Here is a 25,621-nt window from a genome sequence, read left to right on the forward strand (position 1 = left end):
GTAATGTAAATGTGTAAATGTGCTTATCATGATCTACACAACAACTCAACATTAAGGTGAAAATTAAGAAAACTCTTAAAAATGGCGATGTAGACAGAAATTAGATGTATGACATCCCTAAAATCAAGAAACAATAAGTAATCCAAAGGAAACTCAATGTAGGCCTTAAACACTGTTACATCAATAACCTATTTGTTCATTAGTCAATTTACCATTTTAGAATTTCAACTCCATTAACGAGTATCAGGCATCTGTTTTAAGTAGTATCCCAGTTATCATTGGTAACTATAAATAAGATAAACTATATTATTTAACCAAACTCAATTGAGATGTGATTCTTGGGTGGAGGAGGTGAGACGGTTGAGAATAGTGGTGTGTTCTGACTCAGCAGCATTGTTAAGCAGCTTACAGTCTGGAAGGTCAGATAGAGGTGAGTTGTTGGTGGAGATGAGTGTTCTTGTTGGGGTTGGAGAGGATGGGTGTGGTGGTTCGGTTCTGCTTGGTGCTGGTTCATTTTGGAGGGTAACGAAGTGTCTGATGGGTATGTCTAGTGGAAGAAACAGTTAAATATGTGTTGTTGTATTGTCAGTATGATGTTGAGAAGGAAAGGTTGTATGAGAGGGGAGTTGGGATTTAGTGGGATTTCTGGGGGTGGGAAGGGGAGTGGTCTGCCACACATTCCGGTACAGTAGGTGGCAGTATATGCACAGTATATTGCTATCCGCTAACAAATTACAAGAAGAAATAATCTGCTTGTACATTTTGGAACAGTTGGATTAGTTTAAGACGTCAGGAAGTTTTTGTGAAATACAAAAATAAATTTCCCTAAAATGGTAAGTGGTTATAGAATAGTATTTTATTTTATTTGCGTCTTTGTTCAGTTCGATAAAAATACTCAATGCGTTGTTTTTGTTCCCTGTTGTGCATCTCCCACTTGCTAAAATATCGTTTTTTAGTCCAACTATACATCTTTGATTCATGATATGGCCCTGTTCGTGGTGGTGTTGTGACAAAATAAATGTTATGAAGAACATGTTTTTCTTTATGTTAAGCAGGGAATGAAACAGGACATTGTTTGTTACCGTTGCACGTTCAAATTCACACGCGCCTGGAACACCAACCACTGCCAAAGAACGCCGGCTGATCTTGCGCGAGGCCGTAACAAATGAATAGAAACGAACCTTCGCGGATGTAGCTCGAAATAAAATTTCTTCAAAATGGCACCAGAAAATGTAAATTTTAATACTTTAACCTCATTTCATGACGAAACTGAAAATAACGACTGGTATAGGCAATGCTTAATTTGTAAATCGGGAGGTCCCGGAACACGTTGGGGCGCACGAGAGAAATTGATCCGGTTGGCAATCGGTACTGCACATCGGTAGCGGAAAAAGCTAAAACTTTCTTGTCAGGCAATGCTGAGGCTAATGAATAGTTAACTTTATGAACTCTAATTGCGTTTAGTAGAATGTTTACAGTGCAAAGCAAAACACGGTGATGGAAAAAGACATGTCATGACTGCAGACCGGATCTGTGAAAGGAAGGAACAAACATTTTATTATTATTATTATATATATATATATTTTTTTTTTTTATTGAACACCAAGAACAGAGCAACAAACAGAAAATACATCTACAGTGGCATTGGAAAATACAAATAACTGCGTAGTAAGCAAGGCACATATCAATTAAATAAATAATCATGCAAAAATAAAAAACTATAAAATAAAATTTAAAAAAAGATAGAAAGAATAAATATAAATATAAGAATATAAGAGGGGTTATTTACTCTTCTAACAGATCAAGATCTCTTACTATTCCAACACATTTTTGGGCCTTTTTACTTTTCATACATTCCAACGATGGAAAGAAATTACAAATAAAATCTCTTTTAAAAACAGAAAAACAAGGTTTCGTCTTAATACATTTACATTTATGGATAAAAAATTTACCCAGAATCAACATTACATTAATTACAAAATTATTTATTTTATCATATAATAATATTCCAAACATAATGTTTGCAATTAAAAGTAGGCAATTAATGAATCCTTGACTCCAACTAATAAGACATATTTTCCCAAAAAATATTTGAAAAAATACAAGGAAAAAAAAGATGATCAATAGTCTCCAAAATTAAAACGTTGTCTTAAAAATTCACTTGACGGGTACACCCCATTGAAGATTTTAAAATGAGTTTCCTTAGCTTTAGGAGCCACTGGAAAGCTAATATACTGTGTTTGTAATTTTTTAACAGAGGGTTTATCATAAGCTTGGAAAACATAGTTATTATACTCCTCTCTTGATATCAAATCTAGGGGAAGTACCCATTGGTAGGGCCACTGAACTATTGGTATTTGTGTAGAATAACTGAATAATATTACAGAAAATATCACCAAACCCATACATTTTCAAAGATTTAAAGATAAATGAATGTTCCAACATATCGAAAGCTTTAAAAAAATCTAAAAATAAAATAACACCATCATCCTCTATTTCTTGATTATACTCCAGCAAGTCCAAAACCAGTCGAATATTGTTATGTATTGAACGGCCTCTAATAAATCCAGTTTGTGTCTCCCCAATAATTTTGGGTAAATCAAGTTTTAAGCGATTATTATATATGTGGGTTAGTAATTTGTAGTCATTGTTTAGTAAAGTTATAGGTCGCAAATTATCCAACAATCGAGAGTCTTTCCCTGGTTTGGGAATGAGCGTGATCAGGCCTTGTTTCATTGAATTATGCAAAATTAAGGTTTTTGTAATTTCCTGAAAAGCTGCAAAAATAAATGTCCTTAGTAACTCCCAAAAATGACGATAAAAATTAGATGTAATACCGTCTGGGCCTGGTGATTTATCCAAAGCCAGACACATAACGGCAGAATCAAGCTCTTCAATTGTTACATCTGCATCACATGTCATTTTTAATTGTTCATCTATATGAGGGACAAATTCGCCAATTATTTCAAACAGGGAGTTAGGGTCTAATACTGCAGAGGATGAAGAGTATAAATCTTTATAGAAGTTAGCAACTTCTTTGGCTATTATTTGTGAGTTAGAACACTCTGCCCCATTAATAATTAGAGTTTTAATAGAGTTTCTGTCTTGCCTCCTTTTTTCTAAGTTTTTTCCCCCTTTTTACATCCATTTAGCTCTCGATCTGATAAATGCTCCCTTAGCTTTTCTCATATAGATTTCATCCAATTGTGATTGCAAAAATAACAACCTTGATTTATCATCCTCCGCTAAACTTGATTTGTTAGAACATTCATTAATCTCCTTAATAATAGAGGTCTCTTTTAAAGCATATGATTTGTTTAGCTGTTTACTATAAGATATAGACAACTGCCGAATTTTGTATTTAAAGAATTCCCATTTACTGATCCATGAAACCAGGCTATTATCATTTACAATATTTAAAACAGTATCCTTAACCAATTTCATATAATCTTCATTTCCGAGAAGGTTAGAATTAAACTTCCAATAACCCTTGTTACTGAAAGATTTGTTTTTATGATATATCATCAATTCAATGGAACAGTGATCTGCCGATATACTAGATATAGTTTGATAAGGTAAAAAGCTATGAGAAATTAACCAAAAATCAATTCGGGACTTGGAAGAAGCATCAGGTTTGAACCAAGAAAATTGTCTTAGATAGGGGTTTGACTCACGCCAGGGATCTATTAAACCGTAATTATCACAAAAGTCTAATAATAACGAATTGTAATGATTTATATTATATCTAGTTGGTGACCTGTCTAACCACTCATCGTACACCATATTAAAATCACCACCCAATATAATAAAATCTGTAACATGTTTTCATTTCCTCTAATATTATTGAAATTTCTGAAATTAAAGAGTTGTTTTGGGCTAAATTGTTATAACCATACACATTTGCTAACACAATGTAACACTCTTAAATTTTTTGAATGCAAAATAACCAATGTCCATCCAAACTAGATCTTGACTCAACAATTTTCCCAGGGAAACTGTTAAACAAAAAAGCAACACCTGCTGAGCGAGTTGTTCCATGAGCAAATAAAATTTGTTCACCCCACTGATTAGACCAAAAAGTACAATCACTGCCAATTGAATGAGTTTCCTACAAGAGAACACTTAGAGCTTTTCTTTCTTTACAAAACAGAAATGTAGCTTTTCTTTTTGTACCATCTCTCAGACCCCTAACATTTAATGAAAGAAAAGAAATGCAACTATTATGTAAAAACATAGAACAAGAAAAATAGTATTAACAAAACGCTATAGATAGATAATCTCTTTTGGGGATTGAATATCTCTAGCAATTTAGAATTTAACACAAAATAAACTGATGCTCTGGCAGGTAAGTTTCATATTCAGTTCTTACAACTTACAGCCTCTTTATTATTCCATGGCATTAATCGGCCCACACTTTGATTTGTAGTCGAGATTAAACGGCCGTCGATGTACCCAAAAGGACCGCAATAGTATGCCTTCTTTCCGGCGCTTCTGGCTTCCTGGATGAGCGGCCAAAGAGCTGCTCGAGCACTCCAATCCTCTTCTGACAGATCCTCCGCGAATCTGATTCCACGTTCAGTGCACAGCTGCGAGTTCTTCGTAATCTAATGCCCTTTGAAAAGGACAGTTTTATTAGGTTTCTGTTGCATGTTGTTGCTCTGTAAGCTGAGGATTGTAATTCTGGCGATGTGGCGCAGCCTTAACTTAAAAAACAGGGACAGAATTATTTTTAACAGCCTATAGTGGTGGCTGTCTATCCCAACACAAACATCCTCTGAACCGATCCTTTTTCAGACAATGTAAACAACCTCAAGCAGTTTGATGGGCTGTGATCGTCTGGTACTGCCTGATGACTGCCGAATGACCCACTGTGCTGCCCTGACGACCCTCACGGTTCCCTCTGATGGAATCACCAGACCTCCATTGTTTTTAAAGTCAGCAAGTGGTAGCTCTGGTCCTTGATGGCAGATGCAGCATCTGTCACCAGGCTGGCACAGCAGACATCACACGACAGCTTCTTCAGAGCCTGTCGCACAACAAATCCTGAAATTTGAGTTAGTAATATCATAACTTATAACAATAATCATTAATAAGCATGGGGAAATTAAGGGAACACTTCTCTTTTTGGACAATCGTGAGATTGTTTTTCCCCAGATTGTGACTATTGGCGCTTTTGGTTATAGGGAAAATCGACTTTCAGTTAGCCTTCACCTGAAATGTACATGACAGCGTTGTCCACAAGACCATCGAAGTGGACGGGAAGGTAGCTGTGATCATGTACTAGGGCAGGAATGTCAGCAAACGGAGATGGAAGATCTTCTGCTCCTGCTGCAGAGGACACATCTACAGCTGACAGGCTTGTAGAGGTGTCGATGACAGCTGGTAGGGACTCTGTGTCATCCTGTGCCGTCACATTGCCTCTGCATGGTTTAACAACCCCACACTGGGCCATCAGCTTTACATCCTAAAGATGTACTTGAACTGGCTGGCATTAGGGTTGTTATTCCAGCCATCATTTAAAACAAATAAATAATAATAAATAAATAAAAAAGATACAAGTATAGTACACAGATATTCAATACATGCTTTAAAATGTTTTATCCTTAAAACGTTTTTACGAAAAAAGACTAATTAGAACTAGCCACCCCTGAATGATCTTTCCACATAAAATAGGTTGAATGACATTATCATACAATTCAGACTGTATCAGCAAACAAATAGTCAAACACAGGCATTTTTCTAAGTAAATATGTCTTCAGAAAACATGTTACCAAAAGTAAAAAAACATATGGTCCAACAAACTGAAAACAATACAAGCCTTTGCTGACACTGTGTCACTTAGTGTTGCGGCTGGTAAATATAAATTATGAACCCTACCAGATGCTCTGATGGAGTCTAAGAGAAGCTCCAAGTGGTCCTGGCTGAACCTGTAGGTCAGGACATATTGATGTCCTTCAAGCAGCACAGGAACCAACCGGATTGAAAATCATGTGCAACTTTGCTGGTTAGCAGATAAACTGTAACGTTAGCTGCCATAGGTCTCACTCAAAGCTTATTGTTATTAGCCAGCAAATAACTACAACCACATCCACAAATATTGTAATTTAGACAAAAGTCGTTATTGGTGTCAGTAAAACCTTTATAATCGAACAGCTTGTTTGTGATATCTGCCTTGATAACTTGCGCAAGTAGCCGTGATCCAACTATGCTGCACGATTTAGACGTTTTTAGAAAAGAAAAGCTGCAATTTCAACATTTTCAAGCATTCAGAATTATAGCCACGTTAATAACGTTTGTAAGAAACCAAACACTTTGTAAATCCGTCAAGGTTTCAGCGAGATAACAGTATTTGTGTTCGTGCTGATCACTCACCTTACATCAGGTACCACAGAGCCCGCCAGGAAGCCTGCCTGTGACAAGATGGCCACCGGTGATGCCGGAAGTGACTGCGCCATGAGACGTCTAGCCTTTATATATGATGTCTATGGGAACAAACTAAGGAAAATCTGAGAGGTGCCGGATCTTGTTCTGACAGGATCTGGCTCAAATAAACCACTGGGTATAGGAAGTAAACATCTGGTCTTTTACATATCAGTTGCACTTAAACCTGCGTTTCGTGTAAGTATTAAAAAACTGGCAACTTCTGATTATTTCTAGTCAAGCGTTTGATTGGCCCTGCCAAACCACATTTTATTAAAAATAGGGCTTTTATTGATTAAAATGATGCCTCCTTCAGTACAGCACCATGGAAAACAAAGGGCCAAGTTCTGATTTCCAGAGCTTAAACGTTTTGGGGATTTGCATTTGATGACAGTGAATGGTGCTGCCCAATCTTATCTTATTTAAAGGAAATGTATGAGGTAAACCTACGGTGACTACTGGCTTGTATGGTATTGTGACGTAGAACAATTGGCTGGAATTAGAATGTTTGGAATGTGTCCTAAAGTAGAGTTTGTGCCACAGAGCTCAATACCCTTTTTGTGTTAGTAAACAGTGATGACGTATTTTGTTGGCGAAGCGGAACTGGTGGCAGAATTCTTTTTTTATTATTATTATTGTTTTTATTGAAAAAAAGAGAACAGCAACATACAAAACTCTTGTAGGGGAAAGAGAATATAAATGGGTGTATACAAATGTTATCAATATACAAAAGTATTGACTAAGACGAAAAAACAAATAAGGCAAACTTAAAAGGGGGAGCTGTTTAAAAATACACAGGTCAAAGGCAAGAAGGCTAGAGAAAATAAAAACATTTAGAGCAGCACACAAGGGGAGATTATCAAAACAGTAGTTTCCTGGATATGTCACTACACATTGTTCTTGCAATTTTAGAAGATTTGATATTTTAAATGAGGAAAAAAACTATTTAAAATAATTTATGAACCAAACAAAAGAAGGTTTAGAACATCACTTACTGCAATGAATATGACATTTACCCATAAGAATAATCATATTGACTAGATCTGACACTGATGAATCTAAATTATCCATATAAAAGAGGATGTGTGGCAATGCGAGAGTAGGGATATTATCAATTTTAAGTGACAGCCAATCATGTAATTCGGACCAGAAGCTGTTGGATACGGGGCAAAAAAACATGTGTTCCAGAGTCTCATTAGCCAACTCACAAAATACACAAGGGGCTACATCAAATTTTTTTATTTTTCTAAGAAAGTCAGCGACCGGGTATATCTTATAAAGGATTTTAAAGTGAGTCTCTTTGACTTTAGGGGAAATCGGCCATTTAATTAATTTAAAATGTGTTTTTCCTATGGTCACTGGAACCATATTTGGAACCTGTACACACAATCCTCTGTTATAATCAGAAAACAATTTAGATTTCAAAGCATCGTTAATATATTTATTATTACATTTATTGTAAATTTAAGTACAATCATTAATAACTGCATTTGGTAAATATGGTGAGGGTCTCATTCTAGCATATATCAATGTGCTTTGAATTTACTGTAATAAGGGTACAGGTATTGCTTTACAGATCTTAGTGTATTCTCTATAAGTACAGTTTAAATTATATTTGTCTAAGAAAGCTTCATATTCCCAAAAGTTACCATTATCATCTATAACATCATTCACAAACACAATGCCCTTTTCATACCAATCATACCTGAACAATGATTTCTTATTGATTACAATGACCCTATAATTCCATAAGGTGGATCCATGTGGAGAAAAATTATGGGTGAATATCATTTTCCAATATTGGAGAATTTATTTGTGGAAATTTGATAACTTAATAAGAATTCTGGTCACCTCAAAATCACATTGCAAAAGAAAATCAAGCCCTCCTACTTTTTAAAATAAATGTCTAGGTATGTGAAACCACATAGAATCTGGTTGAGATAGTTATGTTTTCAACCAGTTAATCTGTCCCAAACATTGATTCAAAGTCCAAAGCTCTGATACCACCCATATCATACTCTTTAACAAGCTGCGATTTATTTATATAATGGGTTTTATTTTTCCACAAGAATTGGAAAATAATTGAGTTGGCTTTCTTGATATTCCCGGAAGAAACATACAGGGAATGACATGGATAAATTATTTTGGAAATACCTTCTGTTTTAGATAAAGTAACCCTACCAAAAATAGTGAGGTCTTTAGTAAGCCAGCGACTAAAAGATTTCTTCATATCTATTACATGGTTAGAAAAATTAACACCTTCCCTTCTGACAGTAATTTTAGATAAAACTATTCCTGGTGGCAGAAAGTGATTGGAACGTCTTTTCAACATACAGGGATATTGGTAATCCGTACGCTTTCTCTAATTATTTTGTAAAGAATATGTAATATCACACACACAGTATTACCCTTTATCCTTACCCTATATCCCATTTAATCAATGCTTCCATAAATACTGAGTGAGGTAAGCTAAACTGTCTAAGTATAAGCAATATGGATGTTTGCATGCAAATTCAGCTTACACGCTAGCTAATGTTGCTAACGTTGGTACATGGTGTTTACCATTGTGAGCTTTAATGAGAATTGTTGCTTTGCTAAGCAGTTCTATGTAGTTGTTTGTTTTGCGCCGACATGTATGTAGAAACATTACAGTATTATTTTTGTGGTAAAAACTGGGTCAATTTTGTAGTGAGTGTCGGAAACTGTGACAAATTAGTGTTTTACAGATATTTATCAGGATCTGGATACACCAAGCTTGAAACTAGTACAGTCCCGGGAAAACTGGGACATCTGGTCACCAGGCTCTGTGCCGCACACGGGCAAGTAGAATTTTCTGCCCTCCAGTTTAAGTTTTAAATAATCTAAAGAAAAATAGCCCCCTTGCCAGTATGTTCTGCCCCCTCAGTCACTTCATTCTGGCGCCGGGCCTGATGGTCACCCTAAGTTTTCCGACACCACCAAACTACAGTGACGTAACCGTGACGTCCACTCCAAATGGGTCTGTAGAATTGATAGGAAGAGCCAAGGTGAATAAAGCCCCCAAATTAGGTCCATTTTATCGCTATTTCTTTGAAAGTACAGCAAGCAGCTTAGATCCAGGGTTAGATTAAGAAACTGGCCTCCATGATGAACACAACAATATAAGTTCCGGATAAAGTGTTGTAACATTTTCATCTGTCCAACCTTCGGATGCTTGTTCGTGTTGAGCCTGGCAAGGAATGGGAGACGCATTGCAATGTAGTTGACTCAAGTCTGACCAAACATATTGCTTGTTATTTATACTTTTAGTTTTTTTTAACTGTATAGTAACTTTATTCACTGCATTAAACTGCATTAAGAGTTATTTAAATGACCGTTTTTGAATACAAGGCTTTAACTATTTCTCCTAATACCTTGCAACGGGGATGCAAGCATTACCTTATAATACATTTTCTAATATATAATCAAAAAAGGCTAGTAAAACTGTCAATTTCTCACAACTGTGCTATTCAGTAATATATTTTTGTTGTCAGGTCTGTTATGACCATAAATGTTTTTGTCATTCTTTTCCATTGTGACTATATTTTATTCCAACAAACATGTATGGCTCTGATTTGGTCTTTATTTTAGCAGAGGGAGGACAAACCCAGCCTGCTGCTCTCCTTGCACACTGAGCCCAAACAAGAGTCACTGGATTCTGATTATGAACGTAAAGCTCAGTGGGCATTGAGGGATTCAGAGATGACATCAGGTAAGCTGGAAGACAAAAGTCAAACGCTGCGACTGAATGTTTCCATTAAAGATGAAGAGGAGGAGAAAAATGTGGTTATCATTAATAACGGAGAGGGAGATTTACTCGCTCAAGGTAAGAACTGGTTTAATGTTGTCATTGTCAATGTAGTGATTTGTTGTTCTTACCAATGAAAGGGTAGATGATTGTTCATGTTATCTGTCAGTGTTTTCCATATTGTTATACTTATTTTTTGTCATCTCAGAAATAAAAAAATAGAGAATATTTTTAAGATGTTTTCCAGTCCAATGTGTATGTTTGAGCCTTGTCTCTGCGCCTATATGATAATTGGCTGGGAAGACCCATGGGACAATTTAAATTGTCCAGCAAATTACAGAGAGAGAGAACTGGTCAGCAGGGATTCCCAGGTCTCATTGCGCTCTAGCGACTCTGAAAACATGACAGGGTAGTCAGATTTGTGAATGTGCCCTCACACACATTTCAGCACTGAAAGCACTAAAATAAATGTCAATAACATGTTGTAAGGTATAGTTCAACACAAAACTAAACACAACGGACTGAAACTTTACAAGCACATATCAAAAAATTTGAATAAAGTTACACGTAAAGTGAAACATTTCATGCCTTTTTTGTTTCAATCTGGATAATTACGGCTTACAGCTCATGGAAATAAAAAATCCAGTATTTTAAAATATAAAAATAAAATGCTTTATTCAGCCAATTAACTCAAAACGCCTGCAAGGGTTTCTTAAGTATGTTAATTTATGCACTCAATATGTGATCAGGGCTCCTTTTGCACAAATTACTGCATGAATGCGGCGTGGCATGGAAACAAAAAAGCGTGAAATTCTTCACTGTGCAATGAATCTAGAATATATGTAGGTGTCACTTTGATTTGAATTAGGGAAAAAAGTTAACTTAATTATTAATCTGCAACTATCTTGACCACTAACCTGGGAACAATAATAAATAGTACAATTTACCAGGAACGGCCCCCCGATCTGAACCCGAGTGGTGTTCAGTTATTGGACTTCTGTGCTAGTCACAGTTTGTCCATAACGAACATCATGTTCATGCATAAGGGTGTCCATCAGTGCACGTGGCACCAGGACACCCTAGGCCGCAGGTCGATGATCGACTTTGTTGTCGTCTCATCTCTGACCTATGGCCGTATGTCTTGGACACTCGGGTGAAGAGAGGGGCGGAGCTGTCAACTGATCACCACCTGGTGGTGAGTTGGATCCGATGGCGGGGGAGGAAGCTGGACAGACTCGGCAGGCCCAAGCGTACTGTAAGGGTCTGCTGGGAACGTCTGGCCGAGTCTCCTGTCAGAGAGATCTTTAACTCCCACCTCCGGCAGAGCTTCGACTGGATCCCGAGGGAGGCTGGAGATATTGAGTCCGAGTGGACCATGTTCTCCACTGCCATTGTCGAAGCGGCCGCTCGGAGCTGTGGCCGTAAGGTCTCCGGTGCCTGTCGAGGCGGCAATCCCCGAACCCGGTGGTGGACACCGGAAGTAAGGGATGCCGTCAAGCTGAAGAAGGAGTCCTATCAGGCCTGGTTGGCTTGTGGGACTCCTGAGTGGTTGTGGAGGCAAAAACTCGGGCCTGGGAGGAGTTCGGTGAGGCCATGGAGAAGGACTATCGGCTGGCCTCGAAGAGATTCTGGCAAACCATCCGGCGCCTCAGGAGAGGGAAACAGTGCCCTACCAATGCTGTTTACAGTAGAGGTGGGCAGCTGTTGACCTCAACTGAGGATGTCGTCGGGCGGTAGTAGGAGTACTTCGAGGATCTCCTCAATCCCGCTGTCACGTCTTCCATTGAGGAAGCAGAGGATGAGGGCTCAGAGGTGGACTCGTCCATCACCCGGGCTGAAGTCACAGAGGTGGTCAAGAAACGCGGATGAGATCCGCCCTGAGTACCTCAAGTCTCTGGAGGTTGTGGGGCTGTTGGTTGACACGCCTGTGCAACATCGCGTGGCGGTCGGGGACAGTGCCTCTGGGATGGCAGACCGGGGTGGTGGTCCCTCTTTTTAAGAATGGGGACCGGAGGGTGTGTTCCAACTATAGGGGGATCACACTTCTCAGCCTCCCCGGGAAAGTCTATGCCAGGGTTCTGGAGAGGAGAATACGGCCGATAGTAGAACCTCGGATTCAGGAGGAACAGTGTGGTTTTCGTCCGGGCCGTGGAACACTGGACTAGCTCTATACCCTCTACGGGGTGTTGGAGGGCTCATGGGAGTTTGCCCAACCAATCCACATGTGTTTTGTGGATTTGGAGAAGGCATTCGACTGTGTCCCTCGCGGCATCTTGTGGAGAGTGTTTCGGGAATATGGGGTCCTGGGCCCTTTGCTAAGGGCTGTCAGGTCCCTGTACAACCGAAGCAGGAGCTTGATCCGCATTGCCGACAGTAAGTCAGACTTGTTCCCAGTGCATGTTGGACTCCTGCAGGGCTGCCCTTTGTCGCCGGTTCTGTTCGTAATTTTTATGGACAGAATTTCTAGGCGCAGCCAGGGGCCGGAGGGTGTCAGGTTTGGTGACCACACAATTTCGTCTCTGCTCTTTGTGGATGATGTTGTCTTGTTGGCCCCTTCAAACCAGGAACTTCAGCATTCACTGGGACGGTTTGCAGCCAAGTGTGAAGCGGTAGGGCCATGGTCCTCAGTGGGAAAAGGGTGGATTGCCCACTTCAGGTTGGTGGAGAGTGCCTGCCTCAAGTGGAGGAGTTTAAGTATCTAGGGGTCTTGTTCACGAGTGAGGGAAGGATGGAACGGGAAATTGACAGACGGATCGGTGCAGCTTCTGCAGTAATGCGGTCGATGTATCGGTCTGTCGTGGTGAAGAAAGAGCTGAGCCGCAAGGCGAAGCTCTCGATTTACCGGTCAATCTACGTTCCTACTCTCACCTATGGTCATGAGCTTTGGGTCATTGCCGAAAGGACAAGATCCCGGATACAGGCGGCTGAAATGAGTCACCAGGCTCCCCGGATACAGGCGGCCTTTCTCCGCAGGGTGGCTGGGCGATCCCTTAGAGATAGGGTGAGAAGTTCGGTCACCCGGGAGGAGCTCAGAGTGGAGCCGCTGCTCCTCCACATCGAGAGGGGTCAGCTGAGGTGGCTTGGGCATCTGTTTCGGATGCGTCCGGAATGCCTTCCTGGGAAGGTGTTTCGGTCCCGTCCCACCGGGAGGAGACCCGGGGAAGACCTAGGACACGCTGGAGGGACTATGTCTCCCGGCTGGCCTGGGAACGCCTCGGTGTCCCCCCGGAAGAGCTAGAGGAAGTGTCTGGGGAGAGGGAAGTCTGGGCATCCCTGCTTAGACTGCTGCCCCCGCGACCCGGCCCCGGATAAGCGGAAGATGATGGATGGATGGATTGACAATTTACCAAGAAAAATTGCCAATGGACAATGACAGGAGTTAGCACAGGTTTCCCAACTCATTGTGCAGGGGCAATCCCATCAGCCCTTGCTTACAATTCCTACCAAGGACGGTACTCTCTAGTGGAACTAAACAAATATGACTTTTGTTTTTCACTCTTGGCTACATACGTTAAAAGTATAAAAACCCAAGCAGTGGATATGAAAAGTTTAGATCTTGGGCCTCTTTGTCAGGAATTGTTCGGTATCATAAACTGGATCCAGAAATGAAGTGGATCTACCTTGGAAGAATATGAGAATGTGTTGGCGGAAGAGCATCAAACACACTTTGACCCACAAATTCAGTTACCACAAATACAGTGACCCACAAAATTAAAGTTTGAGGTGCATTTCCTTAAACAACTTCTGGGCAATTATGGAAAGATCACTGAACAATTATCATTAATCTAGAAAAACATAAGTGTTTCTGATTTAAGCAATGGTATTGAAGTAGTAAGGGGAGACAATTAGAAATACTAGAAATAGTACCTTATAATTGGAACAGAAGAGGAGTTGAAGTTTATTAGGGTTAGATTATAGCCTGGAACAGATAAGAAAGTAAAGGGTATGTTTGATTGGTGTATGATGAAACACAAGGTTCAACATCTCATACAGTCATAGACAGATTATAAAACAATGGGCCCCTGGGCACAATGCCTTCAATGCCTGAACCCTCCCAATTGCAAATGAAGCCAATAGCTTCATTATCGTCTTTACCTGCATCTCAGCAGGTTTTACATTCATTCACTCTATTGTAGACAACACGATCAATGTAGAACTTAAACACTCAAGGCAAACAGCTCATTTACGAAATCGCTCTCTAAACCATTTTTTACAGCCTAAAGTAATATTTAAATTGTCTTAACTTATGAAGCATTTTCTGCTGGCTTCACTACTTGCAAAGTCCTCTGATGTCATCAAGTCCAATGTTTTTGTAAGGTCACTTTCAAGAGCCATAATAGAAGGGGCTTTCAGACCCGTTTTTGAGTCATCTATGTTTTCTGTTCCTTTTTATCCTGGACCGAGGTGAAAATTACAGTTCTTCCTCACAGTTACCCCCTGGCAGAATCAGGAATATATGCACAGCAACAACATTTCCAAAAAAAGATTGCAGGCTATGATCTATATTATTTTCAGCATGCCTGCTGGGCTTTTTTCATCTTTATGCTTAATAAATAACCTGAACTGAATTAGTTGATTGCCTAAGTTGATCAGCTCAGGGGCCACATTAGGATGTTGAAATTAAATTAAGGGCCACATTTGTTTTGTAATTTGTTAATCATAAATGATTTGCCGGCCATAAAGGCAATAATTAAACATTACGTAGGAGGTCCCTTAGGTCTAAATAATTTAAAATCTGATTCAGATGTGTAAGAATGAGCTGAATGTTTGACTTCAAAACTATTTTACTACTGGACGGAATTGCAAATATCCAAATGTTGGCCTCAATCACTGAGTAGTGCGTTAAACAAATGGTCCAGGTTTCTCTTGGCGTTGACTGTGTCTGGGACTCAGCGAAAGCATGTCAATGGCAACATTAAACTTATCTCCTTTAAAATGTTTTCTTCCATCAAAACATAACATTCTGCTCTCTACTCTCATCAGCAAATGTTTTGCATTTCTTTCTCCAATGGTTGTCATGTCTGCACGCATGGCTAATTCCAGGTACACTTAAAGGCTTTGTCTCAAAGCTTTTAAGTGTCCCTTGGCACAGAATCACATAAGAAATTGCCCTAACTGCAGTATTAAGGTCAATATCACTTTGCTGTGGAATATTGCTAGTTGCTTGAATCCTTGATGATAATATTATGTCCCAAAATGTGTCCATTAATCCCTTCTGATATCTGTCACACAGATGGGATTCCTGAAGTGGAGACGCTTGGAAAGAAACAACAGCAAGTCTACAATGATAAATCCTACCATTGTGAAGAACATTTCTTATCTCTATCACTGTTAAAAAGACACGTTAACATACATCCTGGAGATAAACCTTACTCCTGCTTTGACTGTGGGAAGTGTTTCAATACATCATCTGATCTTACTAAACATCAAAGAGTGCACACAGGTGAGAAATATCACTCCTGTTCTGTCTGTGGGAAGAGCTTCTTTCGATTAGGCCACCTTAAAGCTCACCAGGGCATACATACTGGTGAGAAACCTTACTCCTGTTTTGACTGTGGGAAGTGTTTCATTACATCATCTGATCTTACTAAACATCTGAGAGTGCACACCGGTGAGAAACCTCACTCCTGTTCTGTCTGTGGGAAGAGTTTCTCTCGATTAGATCTCTTTAAAGCTCACCAGCTAATACATACTGGAGAGAAGCCTTTCTCCTGTTCTGACTGTGGAAAGTGTTTCATTGCATCATCTTATCTTACTAGACATCAGAGATTGCACACAGGTACAAAGCCTTACTCCTGTTTTGACTGTGGGAAGTGTTTCATTAGATCAACTGAACTTAATAAACATCGGAGAGTGCACACAGGTGAGAAACCTCACTCCTGTTCTGACTGTGGGAAGACTTTTTCGCGATTAGATCTCTTTAAAGCTCACCAGCTAATACATACTGGAGAGAAGCCTTTCTCCTGTTCTGACTGTGGGAAGTGTTTCATTACATCATCTGATCTTACTAAACATCGGAGAATGCATACAGGTGAAAAACCTCATTCCTGTTCTGACTGTGGGAAGAGTTTCTCTCGATTAGATATCTTTAAAGCTCACCAGCGCATACATACTGGAGAGAAGCCTTTCTCCTGTTCTGACTGTGGAAAGTGTTTCATTGCATCATCTTATCTTATTAGGCATCAGAAAGTGCACACAGGTGAGAAGCCTTACTCCTGTTTTGACTGTGGGAAGTGTTTCATTAGATCATCTGAACTTATTAATCATCAGAGAGTGCACACAGGTGAGAAGCCTTACTCCTGCTCTGACTGTGGAAAGAGTTTCTCTCAGTTAGGTATCTTTAAAGCTCACCAGCGCATACATACTGGAGAGAAGCCTTTCTCCTGTTCTGACTGTGGAAAGTGTTTCATTACATCATCTGAACTTATTAGGCATCAGAGAGTGCACAGAGGGGAGAAGCCTTACTCCTGTTTTGACTGTGGGAAGTGTTTCATTAGATCATCTGAACTTATTAATCATCAGAGAGTGCACACAGGTGAGAAACCTTACTCTTGTTCTGACTGTGGGAAGAGTTTCTCTCGATTAGGTCACCTTAAAGCTCATGAGGGCATACATACTGGTGAGAAGCCTTACTCCAGTTTTGACTGTGGCAAGTGTTTTATTTCATCATCTGAACTTATTAGGCATCAGAGACTCCACACAGGTGAGAAACCTTACTCCTGTTCTGACTGTGGGAAGACTTTCTCTCGATTAGGTAGTCTTAAATCTCACCAGCCCATACATACTGGAGAGAAGCCTTACTCCTGTTCTGACTGTGGGAAGACTTTCTCTCGATTAGGTAGTCTTAAAACTCACCAGCGCATACATACTTGACAGATCCCTTACTCCTGTTCTGACTGGTGTTTCATTAGATACTATGAACTTATTAAGCATTGGCGAATGCAGACTGGTGAGAAGTCATACTCCTGTTCTGACTGTGGGAAATGTTTTACTGGATCATCTAATCTTACTAAACATCAGAGACTGCACATAGTTATGAAGCCTTACTCCTATTCTGACTGTGGAAGTGTCTCTCTCAGTCAGGTAGCCTTTATGCTCACCAGCACATACATGAACACTAATCTCAAACATTACAAACAGACACTGGAGATTCATTTTGAACATTTGACAGACTGGACAGTGGATAAGCTAGTGTTTTACAACATCAAGTAGTTTAACTGTCTGTTGTGGAAATGCCATCCCAGTGGCCACACACTTACCAGGTCACTAAATGTCCATTGTAAATGATTTTGTCAAGCTAAATACAAGGCTATACTCAGGTCCAACCAAGAGCTCTTCAAAAGATTGTGAGCCAGCTTTATGATCTGTTAATTACATGCTCATTTGCCCAAGTCGCTTCAAGATCCCTTTCACATATGTGACCCATAAACAAAAGACATTCAAAATAAAGGATACCAACAATAACATGTTATACATTTTCATTATTTAACACAATTGGTTTATTTAACAAAAACTCAGATTTCATGTGTGGAAAAATGTGAAACCCTTCATTCCATTGCTTATGGCACCTCCATTACCAGTGAAAACTAACTCCAATCAACTCCAATCACATCTTATTGGTCTCTTTTTAGGTCCACCCCCCACTTCTGCTTATAGAACTCAGCCTTTACGTGAGTTTTGAGGGGTGTCTGTCAAGTACTACCGTCTTCAGCGCCTGCCACAGCATCTTGATTGGATTAAGGTCAGATCTTTGACTTGGCCCTTCCAAAACACATCATCATTCTCTTGAGACATGTTTTGAGTTGTTGTCTCGTTGTCAGAAAAAGGTTTGGGATTATAAAAGCAGCCACAGGTCTTGGCATTCCCACCACCATGCTTGAGAGTTGGAATTGGATTATTTTGGTGGTAGAATGTGTTGGGTTTCTGCCAAACAATGGTTTTGATTGTGAATAAACTGGTTCATTTTGGACTCATCTGTCCAGGTGCTCACTATATATTTCAATTATTGGCATCAAGGTGGACTGATGGAGCTCCAATCTTTTTGAGATGGTTGTATCGCCTTCCCCTGACTGATGTGCTCTTGCTACCCTCCTGATGCCTTTTAAGATCTCCTTCTATTTCGACATGGTGGGTTTTACACCCACCTCTATGGGTAACAACAAATTGAGCAGCTTTTTCATCCATTTATCAGTCCCTCTCAAAGACTTTCCTCGTTTTTTTTACTCAACATTATTTCTTCTAATCCAACATGTGGAATTGTACAAGAGGTTCATGTACTGTCAAAGCAGCACTGTTTAGCTCTTTATCCCCTGATCATTTTATCTCTATTAAAACCTTAATTAAATGCATAATAAAACATGAATGCTTACATGGTAGAAAATGTATTTTAACTAAACAAGGATATGGTGCCATAGCATACATTACATTACAACACATTTTCAGTAGTTTCACCCAAAATATTTGTATCAAGGTCTGATGTCAGACTGACCCAAATTGTAACTGTGCCTTTCATCATTTAAGAAACATAGCAAATGTGAGATCGTTTCTCTGCGTGCCAAGTCTGTCACATGTTTTTTTCTTTCTTTTTTCTTTACATACTTTTAGTTTATATCATGATGTTTTACAGTTGAATCACTTAGAAATTAATTTAATGTACAGACTGCAAAAAATATGATTTTAAGTCACACCTGTATACACAAACAATTCTCAAAGATATAGTAGGGTTGGAAAATGTTTGACAACCAGTAGTTGTCAAACTAGAATTTCATTATTAGATATTTTAATTTCTGTAGTTCTTTTCTATGTATTTTATTTGTCTTGTGTTGTATGTAGAAGATTATTACTTTCTGTTCATTGTTTATTTGGATCCTCATTAATTCCTGCCAAAGCAGCAGATCTTCCAGGGGCCTTTTACCAGGTTAAATAAATAATCATATGTTCTTACAGTAGTGATTTTAAAACATTTCAAATCTTCAGTGTTTGAATTTCATTGACTTCATCTTTATAACCTTGGTAGCTATTTGACCTTGTGTAAATGATCTTGTTAAATCAGCAGAGGTATATACATTCTGTTCATCCTAGCTTTGTGTCATCAATCTGAATGGTTTGGAAATGGAGACTGATTAAACTCCTTACAATGAATTGTTGTTTTCATTAATTTATCAGATATCAATTAGTTCAGTCAACTCTGAGTTAAGTTAACCCTAGGTAAACATGTGCACGAGGAGATAAAAAGCCCTCATCAATGGAACGCAGATAACGTGATTCATCATGGCAGAAGGAGAAAAAGGTCTCAAAGTGGAGTTCAAAATATGAAGTTGTTAGAATGTTAGTATATATTCAAGGAAAAAGAAATGCAGCAGCAGCAGCAAAAGAATGTGAGCGAGCGTGGCAGAAAATTGCTGACCGAGACAATGCGTGAGTATTAATTGAAAGAAAGAAGTCACATCCTGAGTGTTCCACTCATTAAACATTTACACTCACCTAAAGGATTATTAGGAACACCATACTAATACTGTGTTTGACCCCCTTTCACCTTCAGAACTGCCTTAATTCTATGTGGCATTGATTCAACAAGGTGCTGAAAGCATTCTTTAGAAATGTTGGCCCATATTGATAGGATAGCATCTTGCAGTTGATAGAGATTTGTGGGATGCACATCCAGGGCACGAAGCTCCCATTCCACCACATCCCAAAGATGCTCCATTGGGTTGAGATCTGGTGACTGTGGGGGCCATTTCAGTACAGTGAACACATTGTCATGTTCAAGAAGCCAATTTGAAATGATTCGAGCTTTGTGACATGGTGCATTATCCTGCTGGACGTAGCCATCAGAGGATGGGTACATGGTGGTCATAAAGGGATGGACATGGTCAGAAACAATGCTCAGGTAGGCTGTGGCATTTAAACGATGCCCAATTGGCACTAAGGGGCCTAAAGTGTGCCAAGAAAACATCCCCCACACCATTACACCACCACCACCAGCCTGCACAGTGATAACAAGGCATGAAGGATCCATGTTCTCATTCTGAATGTCTCAACAGAAATCGAGACTCATCAGACCAGGCAACATTCTTCCAGTCTTCAACTGTCTGATTTTGGTGAGCTCGTGCAAATTGTAGCCTCTTTTTCCTATTTGTAGTGGAGATGAGTGGTACCCGGCGGGGTCTTCTGCTGTTGTAGCCCATCCGCCTCAAGGATGTGCGTGTTGTGGTTTCACAAATGCTTTGCTGCATACCTCGGTTGTAACGAGCGGTTATTTCAGTCAAAGTTGCTCTTCTATCAGCTTGAATCAGTCGGCCCATTCTCCTCTGACCTCTAGCATCAACAAGGCATTTTCGCTCACAGGACTGCCGCATACTGGATGTTTTTCCCTTTTCACACCATTCTTTGTAAACCCTAGAAATGGTTGTGCGTGAAAATCCCAGTAACTGAGCAGATTGTGAAATACTCATATCGGCCCGTCTGGCACCAACAACCATGCCACGCTCAAATTTGCTTAAATCACCTTTCTTTCCCATTCTGACATTCAGTTTGGAGTTCAGGAGATTGTCTTGACCAGGACCACACCCCTAAATGCATTGAAGCAACTGCCATGTGATTAGTTGATTAGATAATTGCATTAATGAGAAATTGAACAGGTGTTCCTAATAATCCTTTAGGTGAGTGTATATTTCATATACAGTGATTTGCATTGTGGCCAATGGGATGGGTGGAGTAAAATGCCAACAACATTTTTAAATACACAGTGCCCCTTGATTTGTTTGTGCATATAATCACTGTATAAAGTCTCCTGAACATTTCCTACAATACATTCACTGCGGCATATAGAACAGTTTTTTCAGTATGAGTCAATATGTACATCCATTGAGTTACATTGTGGAAAAAGAGGGTGTGGAAATATTGTGTTGCTAGATGTTGCACACTGTTCCCCATGATTAGACAGGTTTGTCTTACTCTACACATTCTCCTGGACATTTCCTACACTGTTTTTTCTGTGGAATATTCATATATAGTTTGAGTTATGAGGCAAAATATGTATTCCATATTCTGTCATTGGCATTGTCTGAATTTTACCCTTGGAACTTGTTTTAACACCCACTAACACCCACTTTTTATCGAAATTACTCTTAAATATGATCATATTTGAACATGTTCTCAAACAATAAACTCAATTTATCTCAGTTTTTAAGTAATTCGTTGGTCTCTTTTATTTTTTTAAATTCCAGATTTTCGTGACCCGGAAGTGTTTCTTTAATGTTGCTCACAAGACGCAGATACAAGACGCTGTTTTCAAGACATCAGTAACTGTTTGTGAATTACGAATATAGATCCATTTCGCTAAAGTGGTAAGTTGTTAAAGAACAGTATTTTGCTTTGTGACTCTGCTTTGTAAAACTTCCCTGCTGTGCGTCTTGCTAAAATATAGTTGTTAAGCCCAACTAATTGTACAAGTTTGATGTATGATATCGTCCTGTGCGTGGTCGTTTTTGTGACAAAATACGTTTTGAAAAACATGAGTGTGGGTTAATATTTTTTTTTTAACGTTAAGCATTTTTGCCGGTTGTATTGAAAGGAAAGGACTGTCAAATATGCCTCCGTTGACCTGGAAATCCATATGTCTGATGTGAGAACAACAATTAATGTTGTAAAGTTGCCCGTACTATGTCTTGACAGTCTTTACAGGTCTGCAATTGATTATATTGTACCAATCAAGTGACTTTTCAAATACATTAAAGGGCTGCCTGGAGAAGGCTGGATGTCTCCAGCTCTAACTTAGCACACCTGATTCTAATATGTAGCTGGATGAAAAGCTTAGTCACACGATGGGGTTGAAGAGAACCTACAGTACAGTAGATCTCCAGCAACAGGGTTGGGCAGCCCTGCCATAAAACCTCTGCCTTTAATAATCGAGATTGACTGGAGGTCCTTCACATTGATCTCTTCCAGGCTTCTTGTAATCCCTGCTGCTCTTTGGGAGTAATCCATGGGGAAAAATATTCCTGCAAGCTAAATGTAATGTATATAAGGCTGGATGGTGTTACTCTCATACAACCTAAACTGGTTAGACTAAGTAGCTACAAGCCATTATTGAAGAGTTTTAAGAGTTTAATTCCAAAATACATTACACAATTTGATAAGTGACACCTTTGTGATAATGTGATGGCTGGCATAAGAGTTGCATTCCCTATAGATCATTGAGATCTTTACTTTGAGAAGATTTTGAGATTTTCTATGATTTAGAAATCCTGAGCAATACATATGTTTTTACCGCAAAATGGATATGATGAATGAAATCTATTTTAACCTTAGTCGGTGTATCAGAGTATTATTTACAGAGTATTATTATTAAAACCTTACAATTACCTGGTTGTATAAGTGTTCACACCCTTAAACTAATACTTTGTTGAAGCACCTTTTGAATAGTCATGATAAACAAATCAAATTATACAAAGTGTTTTGCTAAGTTTTATGTTCGCAAAGAAAAATGGATCAAGACAGTACAGTATTATTATAAAGATATGTTTGTAACAGATGTACGCATGGCTGGCCTACAGTAGTTAATGTAGTAGTTGATTGTAATGATAAACATAGATGAGATCATAGCCTACTTTCTATCCAGTGGCTGTTAGTTTTACGTTCACAAAGATAGATCTAGTTGGCAATAAGGATATATTTGTAACTGATAATTGGATGCATGGTACAATAATGAATCTGTAGTGGTTTATTACTTATTGTCATGATAAACACATCAAATTATACACTGATCAGTTAAATGCTTTCGTTCAATTGAACGATTGTTTCATTCATTTGAATGGCTGGCAGTGGAGTTCTGCCCAACCACGGAATATGCTGACCCCCAGCTCAGTGCTCAGTTCAATAGCTGTTAGTTTTAAGTTTTCGAAGAAAAGTAGCATTATAAAGATGTTTGTAACTGATAATTGGATGGTAGACCTGCAATGTTTAATGTTGTCGTTGATTGTAATGATAAACATAGTTGAAATCTTGGGCTTCATTGGGAGGGGGGGGTAACTATGGGCATTACTGACTCAAATGAACAAAATGGCTCGAATGATTCAAACTCTACTCAACTACTTAAAGATCAGTCGACCTTCCCATTGCTATTCTGTATATCCTATTGACCCCACCCAGAAACAAATATTCCCAACCGCTCACTCTTTACTCTACTCTTCAATACCTTAGAGCAGCTATACATCACTTCCCCCCTCGTCCGAACGACAACGCCCCTTTTGGGGGAACACGAGCGCTGTAAAAGTCCCAGTGCGGGTATAGACGACACTTGGAAATATTACTGGCACCCTCCCTGAGAACCTGCTGTGTTTTTCGCATCAAACATGAAAAGAAAAACCTAGTTTACGCTTTTTCTTTACTTCCCCAAAGAGTAAAGAACACAAAAATACAGTGTGCTTTTTTCTTGGTAAAATAAGTATTTGGTCACCTACAAACAAGCAAGATTTCTGGCTCTCACAGACCTGTAACAACTTCTTTAAGAGGCTCCTCTGTCCTCCACTCGTTGCCTGTATTAATGGCACCTGTTTGAACTTATCAGTATAAAAGACACCTGTCCACAACCTCAAACAGTCACACTCCAAACTCCACTATGGCCAAGACCAAAGAGCTGTCAAAGGACACCAGAAACAAAATTGTAGACCTGCACCAGGTTGGGAAGACTGAATCTGCAATAGGTAAGCAGCTTGGTGTGAACAAATCAACTGTGGGAGCTATTATAAGAAAATGGAAGAAATACAAGACCACTGATAATCTCCCTCGATCCCGGGCTCCACGCAAGATCTCACCCCGTGGGATCAAAATGATCTCAAGTGAGCATAAATCCCAGAACCACACGGGGGGACCTAGTGAATGACCTGCAGAGAGCTGGGACCAAAGTAACAAAGGCTACCATCAGTAACACACTACACCACCAGGGACTCAAATCCTGCAATGCCAGACGTGTCCCCCTGCTTAAGCCAGTACATGTCCAGGCCCATCTGAGGTTTGCTAGAGAGCATTTGGAAGGTCCAGAAGAGGATTGGGAGAATGTCATATGGTCAGATGAAACCAAAATAGAACTTTTTGTTAAAAACTCAACTTGTCGTGTTTAGAGGAGAAAGAATGCTGAGTTGCATCCAAAGAACACCATACCTACTGTGAAGCATGGGTGTGGAAACATCATGCTTTGGGGCTGTTCTTCTGCAAAGGGACCAGGACGACTGATCCATGTAAAGGAAAGAATGAATGGGGCTATGTATCGTGAGATTTTGGTTTTCATCTTCAGCAAGGGCATTGAAGATGAAACGTGGCTGGGTCTTTCAGCATGACAGTGATCCCAAACACACCGCCCGGGCAACGAAGGAGTGGCTTCGTAAGGTCCTGGAGTGACCTAGCCAGTCACCAGATCTCAACCCCATAGAAAATCTTTGGATGGTGTTGAAAGTCCGTGTTGCCCAGCGACAGCCCCAAAACATCACTGCTCTAGAGGAGATCTGCATGGAGGAATGGGCCAAAATACCAGCAACAGTGTGTGAAAACCTTGTGAAGACTTACAGAAAACATTTTACCTCTTTCATTGCCATCAAAGGGTATATAACAAAGTATTGAGAGGAACTTTTGTTATTGACCAAATACTTATTTTCCACCATAATTTACCAATAAATTCATAAAGAATCCTACAAAGTGATTCTGGATTTTCTTTTTCTCATTTTGTCTCTCATAGTTAAAGTGTACCTATGATGAAAATTACAGGCCTCTCTCATCTTTTTAAGTGGGTGAACTTGCACAATTGGTGGCTGACTAAATACTTTTTTGCCCCACTGTAGATCTGTGGCTTCAAGCCATCTGCAGAGAGGATGGTCAACTATGGGACCCATCCATTCAACACGTTAATGTCTGTGGTAAACTGTTCATCACAACTTAGTTAATGTCAAAAGCATAGACTGTAAATATATCATCATAATGATGTCATTTCATAGTGTGTCAAAATGCTGAACCCCTGTGGGTGAGGATGGAATTATTACTGACTACCGTATGTTATAGCCTACCTAATAGTTGCAGGATGCTAGCTAGTTAGCTTGCTAAACATGTTAGCGTTGTAATTAGTATACATTAACATCACATCAGACAGACTACCAAAAGAGCAAAATAAAGTGACCTGGAGATTCAGTAATGTGGTTGTAAATATCAGGATATGACACCTCTGGCCACTGGGTTGGATCATTCGTCCACTTTGATGAAGACAAACTGAAAGGACACTCAACCCGTTTCTTTAGTTTTTTCTATGTAACATAATTGTTTGCCTGACTGGCCATAGCATTTGTGCACCTAATAGCTGAAAAGCGTATGTTTTTCTTATTTTGTGCTAATTAATTGGCAAAGATATTGGATTTTGTATTTAATTTCAGTCAAATTAAAGGTGTT

At 39.4% G+C, this 25,621-nt stretch overlaps 2 protein-coding genes across 7 annotated transcripts in view; both read left to right on the forward strand.

The window, feature by feature from the left end:
• Nucleotides 1-25,621, forward strand: part of LOC109615482 (zinc finger protein 501-like) — a 1,152,720-nt gene that overhangs the window by 1,100,450 nt on the left and 26,649 nt on the right. For 3 of the 5 annotated variants that reach the window (XM_034295514.1, XM_020044798.2, XM_034295515.1), the window contains exon 1: nucleotides 21,452-21,534. The exons of the other annotated variants lie outside the window; for them this stretch is intronic. The gene's annotated coding sequence lies outside the window, so the exon portion shown is untranslated. Of the gene's footprint in view, nucleotides 1-21,451; nucleotides 21,535-25,621 lie in introns of those variants that run through there. 5 annotated transcript variants of the gene reach the window in all.
• On the forward strand, nucleotides 738-19,327 carry LOC117592769 (zinc finger protein 260-like). Of its 2 annotated transcripts, XM_034295503.1 has the most exons (4): nucleotides 738-833; nucleotides 10,030-10,264; nucleotides 15,420-15,629; nucleotides 17,818-19,327. In XM_034295503.1, exons 1-4 carry the CDS (start codon nucleotides 831-833, stop codon nucleotides 17,865-17,867), a joined length of 498 nt encoding a protein of 165 aa, XP_034151394.1. In that variant the 5' UTR covers nucleotides 738-830; the 3' UTR covers nucleotides 17,868-19,327. The 2 variants fall into 2 exon arrangements, with proteins under 2 accessions (XP_034151394.1, XP_034151393.1); XM_034295502.1 differs by having other exon boundaries at nucleotides 15,420-19,327.

This window comes from Esox lucius, chromosome 11, assembly GCF_011004845.1.
Source record: "Esox lucius isolate fEsoLuc1 chromosome 11, fEsoLuc1.pri, whole genome shotgun sequence".
NCBI classification, from domain to species: Eukaryota; Metazoa; Chordata; class Actinopteri; order Esociformes; family Esocidae; genus Esox; species Esox lucius.